At 35.8% G+C, this 13,802-nt stretch overlaps 1 protein-coding gene across 1 annotated transcript in view; it reads right to left on the bottom strand.

Moving 5' to 3' along the window:
- LOC126007199 (probable ATP-dependent RNA helicase DDX60) overlaps positions 1-13,802 on the bottom strand; it is an 87,029-nt gene that overhangs the window by 5,462 nt on the left and 67,765 nt on the right. The window contains 7 exon segments of the mRNA XM_049772676.1: positions 1,607-1,766; positions 2,943-3,090; positions 5,168-5,289; positions 12,120-12,264; positions 12,394-12,430; positions 12,432-12,496; positions 13,184-13,384. Of these exon segments, the coding sequence (XP_049628633.1) occupies positions 1,607-1,766; positions 2,943-3,090; positions 5,168-5,289; positions 12,120-12,264; positions 12,394-12,430; positions 12,432-12,496; positions 13,184-13,384 (878 nt within the window).

Raw genomic sequence — 13,802 nt, 5'->3', positions numbered from 1 at the left:
CAACAAAAAAAGATAAAATTTCTACTTCATTCACTAGAAGACAGGATGGGAGAATGCTGCTCATTTTTCTGCCCCAATGAATTGGTCTCTCTTTTTTTATTTTTTATTTTTTGTTTGTTTTTGGGCCATACTAGGTGGTGCTCAGGGCTTACCCCTGGCTTGGGGCACTATATACATCAGGGATTGAACCAAGGTTCATCTTGGATCAGCCATGTGGGAAGGCAAACTCCCTGCCACTGCGCTATCGCTCCAGACTCATGAATTGGTTTCTTTTGATCAGTCTCTATGTATCTGCCACTCCTACTCTTTTCTCCATTTGTGAGTTTCTATTTCTCTACATTTTAATTTTGATCTCTGTCCATCACTTTCTTTATCTTCTTTTTGGTTCTTTCTCAACTTACAGCTCCTCATTTCAGATAGTCTGTCAAGTTTGTATCTACTTCAATATGTGCTCTCCCAATTGAGTCCCAATTAACTGAGGCAGATAGAAAGAATGGCAGTGTGCTCCATTCTGACTCAGAAGTTTCATCCTAAATCAGGGTGCCCTGAGAGAAAAAGAAGAACCAGCACAAGAGTACGGGTTTGCAAGCCACTCCAGCTGGGCTCAACTTTACTCCATGGCCACACACTTTTTCTAGTCAATGAACACTACCAGCACACATAAAAACACCTACACACTGCAAAGGCAACAAAAGGAAAACATCATAGATCCCTACCAAGCTTTGTGCAACAGTAATTCTTAAGACCCAACTAGTAGCAGCCACTTATATGACCTCTCTAATACAGATTTTAGAGAATAAGTATTGAGGATCTTCAAGGAACTCAGAGAAATCATGAAACAGCTATCCAATATGACTCAAGATGATTTGAGATTACAAATGAAAAACTTCAAACAAATACCAGAATTTTTTTTTAGGCAACATGAAAAACTCATTGGCAGAACTCATTGACAACAGAGTAATAGCTGCTGAGGATAGAATCATTGAGCTTGAAGATAATTCCTCCATTCAGCAGTAGAAGATGGAAATAAACAGAAGATGGATCCTCAAAATAAGCAAATAGATGACATTAGACTTTTAGGATAAATTCAACAAAAACAACATAAAAATTACTGTGGTCCCAGAGAGACAGAAAGAAAAACCCCTATGAAGAAGCAACAAATCAGCGCATCATTGCTGAAATGTTCTGAGAGCTTAAGTGTGTATGTATTTACATTCTAGATGCTCTAAGAGCATCAGCTAAAATAAACCCAAATAAAAGCACCCAAAAGACCATCCTAGTTAAAATAATAAAAACCATAGAGATAGAATACTGAAAACAGCAAGACCAAAAGAAAAGATATATATATATCTATATATATATAAAGATATATATATATATATGAATATCTTTAAGATATACAGCAGATTTATAGAAAGGAATGTGCATGCTCTCCTGTGTGTGTTTCTATCTCCTTCTGTTGTTTGTCTATTAATTAGTCTGTCTCCTCATTTCCCACACAAACTTCTTTATGCCTGCCTATCAGATTTTCTGCCTTTCTTTTCTTTATTTTGATTCAGTATTTTCTCTATTAGAGCAGAGTTCTCAACTTTTATTTTTCTTTTACCAACTATGGCCTCCTTTAACCCTTTGCTTCATTCCTATGCGTCCTAACCTATTATTTATTGTTTTCCTAGTCTCTTGATGTGATCCACAATTACGAAAACTTTCACCTGTGGCTCCCTTAGAATATATTGGAAGCCCAGTAGGGAGCTGGTTGAGAAACCCTAATTTAGATAATAGAAATCAAGATAAAGCATTGCCACTTCGCTTGAAAAATATGATGCTATACATTTTGAAGCACGTTTGATTTAATAAAAAAAAAAAGCAATGTCCTATAACTCATCTCTATTCACAATGCACCCATGCAATTGTTGAATTTATCCATGGTCTCAGAGATAAATGCAAGAGTGTATTTTCTGACCCTTAAACCCCTAAAATTAAACATCTGATTTGGATTTAACAATAAGTAATCCTGAAATTAATTTGTTTATGCAGTGAGTAAAGATGCACAATATTTGCTGCATCATTGAGGGATATAATTAACAATCATTAATGAAAGCAATATAAATCTTACCTGATTGTTAAAATCTTGGGGGAAATATTGTCTATTATTTCTTATTCCATTTTATGTAAATTTTCTTAAACATTTAACTTTATCCTTATCCTTTATAAGCCTTTTATATTTCAAAACTAATAGTCTGCCTGGATATAAGAATAAATCAAAGTATCACTTCTTACTCCAATTTTTTTCTTCTTGACTCAGGAATAATAGAAAACAAAATTTTGCCACCTCATTTTTTTCTCTTTTCTTCTCTCCCTCTCCTCATCATTCTATATTGAGACACAGAGTATATTCTCTACTTTCATTATATTCACTTTATATGACATTATTAATTGAGTTTTCTTCTTATTTCATTTTAATTGTTATGCCATTTCATTCGAGACACAGCAAACCCTATCTTCTTGCTGTTATTTCCCATAATTCTCATGAACTTAAAATCTAGTATGGCTTGCATGTACCAAAATCCTTTTTATTTATTTCCTAATCTATTCCATTTTTAAAATTTAAGTAACTGAGTGCCAATTTCTACTAAAAAACATATAACAGCACTAGGAAGGGAAATAGTCTAGAATAAGATGAGACCATGCAATGATCTGTTAAATAACATTAGAAAATGTTAAGTACTCAGCTTCACAGCCATTGGTAACTTACCTCATTCTAAATTAACATTTCAGCATAAATTGTATACATCAACAAAATATTTTTACATATAATAGATCATGTAAGCTTTCTGGATATTATTTTTATAATAGTTCTATCACTTGTTTTCTAAAGTTTAAACTCAAAATGTTTACAATTTTTAAGTTCATATTCTGGTAATGGAAATTCACAATCTTACCAATTTTTGAGAGAGGTAATTGACATTCTTTTTTCATGTCAGCCAACTTAGAAATTGTTAGGAGGAAGGAAACAAAATTATTTTTAATTCTGGTATTATAGTCCTTTACTACTGCAGCAAAGTCCTTGGGAAGAGCATCTAGTATTACCTAGAAAAAAATGAAATAAATGAATGTCATAATATAAAGTGAAAGTAGATGATCAAAGTCTGAGTGACATAGGTTTAAAATTTTAATGTAAATATATTTCTAAATATAACGTCTATTATTCACAATAAATAAAAATACGAGCTAACTATCCCCACTCCCCCCTTCAAATATCCGACTATCCCTTCAACTTCAATCCCATCCCCGATATCCCCATCATATTAAAACTCTACACCCTCAGTTCTTAATCCATTAGGCATCAAGACCGACCTCCTACCCCCAACGAACCAGTACCCAGCACCCAAGTGACGAGACACCCCACACCTCGTTCCAGGCAAGAAAATACAGCCAACACCCTGACTGACTCATGCAGTGTGGCCCTCCTAATCACCTCTCTCTAATGTGGACTGAGGCTTGAAACCGGACCTAGTTCCAGAAAGATTCCCACTGCAAAAACTCTACCCAAGACCTCCCTGCTGCAAATCTTTTGTCAATCTCAGGAAGGCCAGGGTGTGTGATGAAAAGTCGCCCTGGAGCCCACATCCCACAAGGAAATCTCAAAAGATAATGGGAAGCCTATACTTTCATCATAAGTATAAGACCTATATAACACTACCTCTTAACCTGTTTTTCCCCAAACATAAAGTAATCTCCTGCATCACTTTCTCCCTTTTTTTCTTTTTTGTTTGTTTTTTTTGTTTTTGTTTTTGTTTTCTGTTTTGTTTTGTTTTGTTTTTACTTTTTTGGGTCACACCTGGCAGCACTCGGTGGTTGCTCCTGGCTATATGCTTGGAGGTTGCGCCAGGCTCTATGCTTGGAAGTTGCCACTTGTGGGCACAGGGTCCATGTGGGATGTCGGGATTGGAGCCACCGTCCTTATGTAGGAAGGGCAGATGCCTTACCTCCATGCTATCTATCTGACTCCACTTTGTTCCCTTAATTGCTTCTTTTGTTTAATTTAAAAATATGTTTTCTTTATTTCTGTTAATGTTAATAGTATTTTATTAGCTAGTCATTTCATCTATAGATAATAGATAAATATTCATATCTTCTTGCTTCAAAGATAAGTGTCATTATAGTTATTCTTACACCATTTGATTTTTTGTTTGTTTGTAATTCTGTTTTTGGACCATAGGAGTTACTCAAGGCTCATTCCTAGCTCTACACTCAGGAATTACTCCTGGAGTGCTTGGAAGACTATATGAGATGACAAAGATTGAACCTCGGTCGGCTGCATACGAGGCAAATTGCTGTTAGATATGCTATGGCTCCAGCCTCCAAAACTCATTTTCCCTCAGATTTTGGATCACATTCAGCTGTGCTCAGGGGTTGTTCCTCCTGGAGAGGTGTGGGAGGACATATGGCATGCAAAGGATCAAACCCAGGTGGTCCATTTACAAGGCAAGTGCCCTTCTCATTGTGCTATCATTGTGACTCCAACACCATTCAATTTTTATTTTAAAAAATCACATGTGAGGTTGTCAATAGATGTAAGTTTTTCTCTAATGTTACATAATATCCATGTAATTTTACCTTTTACATTCATTCATTGAAGGCTATCCCACCCTTGTTTTTATTTACATAATGTGGCTATTGTAGCATTGACAAAAAAAGTAATTCTGAATTTTTTGAGGGGGAGGTAGTAAATGATGTGTTTAGGGGCTATTTCTTGTTCTTTGCTCAGGGGTCTTTTCTAATAGTGCTCAGAGGACCATTTCAGTGGTGACTGTGATTGAATAAAGTCCACTGCATGCAAGGATAGTGCCATAATACCATGTTCAACCTCTAGTCCTGCATAATATTTCAATTGAAATCATATTAAATGTAATTTTAAAATATTACTAACTTATATGCAAAGAAAAAGCACAAATCAATTTAAAAAATATTACTAGCTTAAAAGTTTATCTGTTAGGAATGATTTCATTTTTAAAATAAAATCTCACTCTTTTCTTCTTGTATTCATCTTACTTATCAAGAATTGACTGAAGTATGACAAATAAGTACTCTAAGAATAAATAGTAAAACATTTGTTATTGGGGAAAAACTGATGTATCACAGTTTGTATGAACACTTTCCTTACCATTGAATGAGGCAACTCCTTTTTATAATTTCTCAGACAGGGAGCAAAATATCTTCTTCCAAAAAGATGTGCTAAAACAACCACTAGTGTCTCCATCACCTCTTCAGGAAAAGTCTTATGACCTATTTAAAGTAAAGAGTTTAAGTTTTCAAAACTTAAAAGAATAGAATTCACCATTCTAAAAATGTATAGAGTCATTCTTTAATATCTAACTAAAGTTCAGGGCCAGGCATTTAAAATGTTGCTTTCCAGATGTTCGTTAAATATTCCATAAATTGCAGTATTAACGTATAATAATACAAATTGAAAACTCCATCAGCACAAATTATTGGTATCTTTGCAACCAATTCTAGCCAGGAGAATTTTTAAAACAAGAAGGGCAGGATCTGAAGCAGGGTCCAAGAGCTACAGAACACGTGTCCCAGAGACAAGAGATCATGGCAGCAGACAGTGTGCTTCTGGTACCAAAAAGACACATCAGCAGCACCCAAATGAGAGACAGAATCCAAGACAAAGAGTCAGTAAAGCGCTGCCGCAAAGTGGAATGAAGAAGCTGCACACATCTTGAGTCAAGGAATGCTAGCCTGGACATAGAAAACATCACACTACAACTTTGACAAAGGGAAAAGAACCCAGGCTTAGATCATGAAGATTGTAGCTCCAATGACCCAAAAAGTATCTATTTAGCTTCTCAGATAAGAATGTCAAAGAAGAAATGTGGAGGATGTTCTTAGAACTCAAAGAAATTATGGAGAACTTAATGTGCCACAAATAAGAATCAAAAGGATCTGAGAGTAGAAATAAAAAAATTTTAAACTGAAGTAACAGAGCTTAAAATCTTGGTAGGTAAAATGAAAACCCCAGTGGAAAGCCTATTCAATAGAATAACAGCTGTCAGAAGACAGAATCAATGAGCTGGAAGAGGAGATGCATAACAACTGCATACAACAAAAGAGTTTTGAGAAGAGCCTCAAAACAAACAATTAGACAATGGGAAATGTCCTCAAAGAATATGAACAGATAAAATAGAAGTCTTCAATAAACTCAACAGAAACAACATAAGAATCATGGGAGTCCTAGAGACAAAAGAAGAAAATGCATATGAAGTATTAACAGTCAAGAACATTATCACAGAGAAACTCCCAGAGTTAAAGTGCATGTCACCAAAGCCTACATGCCCAAATACTACCAGCTAAAATAGATTCAAAGAAATGCACCCCAAGACATATCCTTGTCACAATGGTGAGACCCATAGATAAGGATGGAATACTAAAAGCAGCAATCAAAAAGAGAAATTACATTTAAAGGGGCATCTCTAAGATATACCACAGATTTGTCACAAGAAATCCTCAAAGCCCAAAGGCTTTGTTGGGTTATAGTCACAAAACTCAACAAAATGAACGCATCAAAAAGGGTACTTCAATCAACCAAACTTACATTCAAGTTTGAAGAAAGAATACACAGTTCCACTGATAAACATCAGCTTTATAGACTTTATAGACTCAAAAACAGCCTTAAATTATGAACCGAAAGGTCTACTTTAAGACAAGACAGACTAACAAACACACCAAACTTCTATATGAGATGACATTAAATTCCATAACAATCATCTCTCTCATTTCAATGGGCTAAATGCACCAGTTAAGAGACACAGAGAATCTGGAAGAAATTGAGATAGAGTTTCATGCCATAGAAACTGGTATACCTCACAAAAAAACAAGAACATCCACTGCTGCCATATATTTGAGGAGAAAGGAACTCTCATTCACTGGTGGTGAGAATGCTGTCTATTCCAGTCTTTCTGGAAAACAATATGGAGATTCCTCAAAAAGCTGAACATTGGGGCCTGTGAAGTGGCTCAGCTGTAGGGCGTTTACCTTGCATAAGGTTGACCTAGGATGAACCAGGGTTCGATCCCCAGTGGTCCCCCAACTCAGGAGCAATTTCTGAGTGCATAGCCAGGAGTAACCCCTGAGTGCTGCCGGGTGTAATCCAAAACAAAACTAAAAACAAAAAAACTGGACATTGAGCTCCCATATGATTTACCAATACCACTATTAGGGATATACTATAGGACCACAAAGTCACAATATATGTATTCCCTTAGCACTCCCATTTCATAGCAATGCTATTTACAATTGCCAAAATCTGGGGGGAAAATCCAGATGCTTGACAACAGATGAGTGGCTAAAGACACGATGGTACATCTATACAATGGAATACAAAACAGCTGTTAGAAAAATGTGAAGTCACAAATTTTCCTATACATAAACGGATATGAAACTATTTCTTTGAGTAAAATAAATCAGAGTGAAAGCGATATAATAGTCTCACTCATCTGTGTGATTTAAAAAAAAAAAAAAGACAGCATGTTTAAAAAAAAAACATAAAACAATAGAGATGAGACCAGATTGACCAGCCCAAGATACAAAGCTTACCATAAAGAGTGGTAAGTGCATTAGAAGCACAAGAGACCCAAGGCTATCAGGGCTGCAGGGCTGCAGATCCTCAAGGCTGTCAGGGCCCATTGCTACAAGGCTCACAGGGGGGTCAGTGGCCCAGCTGCCCAGTGAGAACTTGTGCCCATCCAGGGACACCAAAAGGTAGTGATGGGGACAAAGAGAACAGACAGAAGAAACAAAGTATGTATTTTATTCCTGGTGTCTGAGGCCTGCTGCCACCTCTGAGAGGTTCCAGAGAAAGGTAGAGTTAGATGGAAATTCACTGGCCAAAGGTGGCCAGTAAGGCCCAGATTCAAAGAAAATAGAACAGCAAATAGATGCAAAGCAGCAGCATTTCTCCTATGCTTTAATTTCTGCCCCTTCCACAAGCCAACAGGCACTGCTTGTCACTATTCTTTCCCCCTTAACAGTCCAAGGTTCCATCTTTTATACATTCCATGTCAGTGGGCAGTTCCAAGGAGCATGTCCAGAGGCATGTCCAGGTTCAATAGTCATTACATTGGGGGGTTACTCAAGTCTATCTAAGTTGGATATCTAAGTCCAACTGCCAAATGGGGGTATCCAAAGGGCATGTCCAAGCCCACTGCCATAAGTGCAGTTAGAGAAATAACTACACTAACAACTACCATGACAATGATAGAGAGACAAATACAATGCCTGTCTTGAAGACAGGCAGAAGATGGGGGAGGAGGGAATTGAGGGGCATTGGTGAACAGAAAGTTGCACTGGTGAAGGGGGGAGCATTTTATGGCTGTAACACAATTACCAATATGTTTGTAATTGTGTTGATTTAATAACATATTCTTATTAAAAATAATAATAATAAAATAAAATACCAAAGACTATACTTTGTCCTCTTGTTATGGAATTGTCCCGGGATCCCACTATATCTACAAATCACAACTTCTCTCTTTCATTCTGCTTAGGTTTACTTGCTCATTAAAATTTTGATCAGGATTGAAAGCTTTCTTCTAATTTCCTAATTTGTCTCTTTCTTAGGAGGAAGGATTATTTTAAAATTTATTTTAATCTAAAACTACATCAATCATTTGTTTATGTATTCTCCAAAATAATTAAAAAATGTAGACTAGCAAACACTTGTAACTTCATAAGTAGTACCACTCCTAAGACTGATCTTTTGTTTTTAAATACCATGCATAAAAGTTTAAAATATGACTACAGCTATAGTACTGGCTTTCTGTATGTTTTCTTGAGAAAGTTTCCATTTATTAATTCGTTTCCATTAATTAATAATAGTTTGGCTCTTAATTCCTTATAAGATAGGTGGTAGATAAACAGTTTCTCCCACACACAATCTGTGGTAGTCTTTTAATTCTGATCATCCTTATTTTGCTGGATATAAAACATCTTAATTTTATGTATATTCATTTATCTTTGAATCCATTTGCTTGGTCAAAGACATTGATAACTAAAGATATCTCTAGATTTATTGTCATGGAGGGTTATGCCTATTTTTTTCTTAATATAATTTATGGTTTCAGGTCTAATACTGGGATCTTTAATTTACTGTCAGTTAACGTTTATGCATGATATGAAATAGAGGTCTGAAATCATTTTTATATATAATTATCCAATTTTACCAACCTTTTGTTGTAGGTACTTTGCTAACTCCACTTCAAGCTCTTTACTTCTTTGCCAAAAAATTGTGGTTAATATACATGTGAATCTGTCACTGGGCTTTCAAATGTATTTTATTGAGTCCAGAGTGATAGTATAAGAGGTAGGACATTTAACTTCCATGTGGCTAACCCAGGTTTGATCCTCAATATTCAATATAGTCTCCTCAGCACCGACAGGAGTAAGTTCTTATTACAGAGCCAGGTATAACCCCTGAGCACAGCCAGGTATGGCCCCAACCCAAAAGAATCATATGTATTGTATAGGTCTATTCATAAAAGATATTTGCACTTTGATGTCATTTCAGGTCTATTAACAATAGCCAATTCTTCTTGATCTGGAAGCTAGCTCTAGTTGACATGGGGTCTGGGGAGACCCCAGATCGAAGGCCTTCTCCCTAGCTTGGGAGTGCTGGGAGACTTGGTATGCCTCCAGTCGTCCCCTCTCTTGCCCCCGGCCTCCAGGCCTTCCCTGGGTGCCAGCCCAGGTGGCCAGAAAAGATGGGTACTAACTTGGGGGGTGCTGAGAGCTGCTTGGTTTCACTAAGGCAGTCTCTGGCAATTTCTTACCAGTCTACATGTTCAAAACAGTATATATAAACAATACCCTTAATTATGTTTTACGTATGCAGAATGTCCATCTTGTATTCTGCCCTTTCGCACACCCCTGTAAAACTCATTTTTACTCCTTAATTCTCTTACCCCAAAGCATCAGTAACCCCCAATTACCCTTTTTAACTTCAGTACTGACTGCACAGTCCTAATCACAGACCAAAGTGGTGCACTGGATTTAACAACCCCCACTAATTCAAAAGACATATAATGGGCACTATGGCTTTTGAATATTTTATGTCTATTTTCTTTGACAGCTTACTCTTACTAAATATTCTCTTCTACAGTGACAATTTTTCCCATTTTTTATCTTTTCTTCTCTTTGTCTGCTGTTCAATAAGGAATTTTGGTGAAAGAGACCCTCGGTTTAATGCTTATGTTTGAACCATGTCATGGGGATTGTTGGACTTGTTCTTGTGGACCCCATATGGGCCGATAACGCCAAGTGGCATTGCTCCTTGTTTGCATAGGCACATTAAAATGGAAAAATACTATACATACAAATAAGTTATCTAATAGAGATAGGAACACACAAATCTTGTAGTTCAATGGAACCTTACACCCTGAACAATGACATAATGAACTGGCACAGGCCTCAGAAGAATGGGCATTCTCATTTCACCCCTGAACCAGGAAAGCTATCTACGAAACATCCAAGGTCATTTAAAACATCACCAGGAAGCAATCCTTTAGCAGGGAAGACCATACCACTGCTCTGACATTGACCTGCTCAAAAAAGACTTAACACTAAGCAAACTTGACAACAGCGACCTGCTTACAGGACAAGGCTCTCTGCATTGCCCTTTAATTACGAGGTGAAACCAGAGGACGCTCCTAGTGACTTCAATGTAGATAGAATATACAGATTCCAGGATCTTTAATACAGAAACATACCAACAAACAGAGACTGTGTGAAAAATAAAAGTGTATTGGCACTACAGTCAATGACTTGGATTGAACAAACTAGTTTGCCTGGAGCCTAGAGTTGGTCTTATGCCAGGAAACTTCAGGGGTAGGGTCTCCTTGTATTTAGGCCAATGCTTTTCCTTTCCATGTCCCTCATATTTTGGTGGGTCTATGCAAACAATAACTGCCACTTTAACACTTTTTTTTCGGTGCTCCTTTGACTCTAATCCTTAAAAAAAATAAACCCACTTAAACTTTTGAGGTTAACTTAAACTAATATACATGTGCATGGAAATGTAAAAAAATATTATGCCTTCAATGCTTAAGGAGTTACATAAGTTTTATGGCCTTTTATTTCTTTGTTTACTGCTAAGAAATGTTTTAATGTACTACAATCTAGGGGCTTGAGGGACAAAGTAATTGTACATGGGCTCTGTTTTATTTTTCTTAATGTCCTTTGGCTGAAAGTTCGAAATTAATGTACCAGCAAGGGAATTTCTCCTGAGAATTGTTTATGGGTGTTGTCCTTCCATTGTAACTTTACCTTGTCCTCTTTCTTTGCACCTTTGTTCTCATAATTAAAAACATATTTTAAAAAAACAATAGCCAATTTTGGGGCCAGAGATATAGCGGTAAGGAGTTAGCCTTAGACGCAGAATGATAATGGTTCGTATCCTGGCATCCCATATGGTCCCCTGAGCCTTTCAGGAAGGATTTCTGAACATAGAGTCAGGAGTAACCCCTGAACGCTGCCAGGTGTGACCCCCCAAAAAAACAAATAAACAAACAAAACAATAGCCAATTGTGATACAAGTGTCAAAGAACAGATAACTGGATAAAGAAACTATATATATATATATGCATATATATATATATACATACAATAGAATACCATTCAATTTTAAGAAATGATTAAATCATGCAATATGCCACTATGTTTATGAAATTGAAAGGTATCATGCTGAGGTAGGTCTCTCAGGTACAAATTTATATCTCTCATATATGGAAAATAAAGGTGAATAGTAAGAACCTTCCAAGTTTCATAACTGCACTGAGAAGCCATATGTTAATCCAGAGCATTTTTACTTTGTACAGTATAAGATCTATCAACACAAATTACTGGACATAGTAGCCACTTTTTGATGGAGAAATCTTAAAAAAAATAAAAAGAGCTCTCACTGTTCTGATTGGCAGGCCATGCTACAGATAAGTTTTTTTCCTCAAACATTCATCTTCAACTTCTTAATGTATGTTTGCATGTATGTGTGTGTTTGCTTACTTATGCATGTTTGTGCATAAGATTTATTAATAGACTTTGGAGAAAATATTGCTTACCATTCACTATGATGGGGTTACAAAGTTTGTGAAATAAACCTTTCTTCAGAAATCTTACAAAAACAAAGTTTGCAGGTTCATGATAATGCAAATGAGACACAAGTCCAGAATATCCAATGGGAATACATTCTTGATTCAGGTAGCCCTATAAGGCAGTTTGAACATGTTAGTCTCTATCTCTCAACCTCATAAACATTAAATAAATAATAAAGTGAGTTTCATTAGAAGTAAACATGCACAACTCATATTTAATATAATTAAACAGAAATCTTACCTCTGTGATCAAGAAGTGCAAAGAATAATAAAAAAAATTTTATCATGCAATTTATCTTTGGTTGCTTGAAAGATATCAATGAATGCTGGAGAACTGATAATGCCTATAAAAACATATATCAAAATACAAATTTTAGGAAAAATTTTGTACAGTTTTTTATTCAGAATGTTCAAATTAACAATAAAATGCTTCTATTATATAACATCACTTTGTGTATTGTATTCTATTTTATGTTTCGAATTAAGTGTGAGTTATTGTGTTATATTTATTTTAATTATAATTATTACAGAATTTGCAAGCAGCCAACCCAGATTTGGCAACACTTCCAGTTTTCCAAGCCCAGCCAGGAGTGAGTGACCCTTGATCACAGAGCCAGGAGTAAAATAGACCACCACCAGAGCATGCCCTTCTAGCAAGGAAATAATCACAAGATGTAAAAATTAAGAACCACAAATTCCAAATGTCTAGTCATATATTTTAACAACTGATTGCCTTTGAAATGTGACTTTCAAACTATTTTAGATCAGATATTTTTTTAAAAAATAGTTTGCTTTAACTATATACAGAAGAAAAATTTTAACAAGAATATCATGGGATTGATCATCTGTGTATTTGAAAATATGAAGGTTAAATACATGTTTTGGATTTTATTAAAATATTACAAAACAATATCATATGTCATGAGGATTTAATAGTACATTATTTTATTCTCTTCAGTGTATGTATAATGATGAAATTTAGCAAAAGTTATTATATTTATTAAAGTCATTTAAATAAGATGAGAGCAAACCTTTGCTTTGGCATCCTCTTTGTCATCGGCTTTGGCAACAAGTAGCATTAGTCGGAGAATCAAGGATAATGATAGAGGAAACTGACCCTTAAGTTTGGGCACATTAGATTTTAAGAGTCTTTCAATCTTAGGTAATGGAATACCATAGAAAAACACAGTTCCTATAAGGTCTTCTCCACGTCTCCCTGCACGTCCTGACATCTAGAAAGATGATTATATGTTTAAATAATTTTAAATCTTGTCTCTGTAAATGGTTAATGTAAAGATTGCATTTATAAAACAGAGAATTATGCTTTCAAAGTGCAAAAAATTTTTATTTCTTGGTATATTAACTGTCAATGTTTGTACCAACTTTATTTTAAAATACATTGTTAAAGGGGCCGGGCGGTGGCGCTAAAGGTAAGGTGCCTGCCTTACCTGCGCTAGCCTAGGACGGACCGAGGTTCGATCCCCCGGGGTCCCATATGGTCCCCCAAGCCAGGAGCGACTTCTGAGTGCATAGCCAGGAGTAACCCCTGAGCGTCACCGGGTGTGGCCCAAAAAACCAAAAAAAAATAAAAATAAAAAAAAATAAATAAAATAAAATACATTGTTAAAAAGTGTGATTTTATTTAGTAAT

This window comes from Suncus etruscus, chromosome 4, assembly GCF_024139225.1.
Source record: "Suncus etruscus isolate mSunEtr1 chromosome 4, mSunEtr1.pri.cur, whole genome shotgun sequence".
Classification (NCBI taxonomy): domain Eukaryota; kingdom Metazoa; phylum Chordata; class Mammalia; order Eulipotyphla; family Soricidae; genus Suncus; species Suncus etruscus.
Note: the sequence above shows the minus strand (reverse complement) of the source record. Positions and strands in the feature narration are given on the sequence as shown.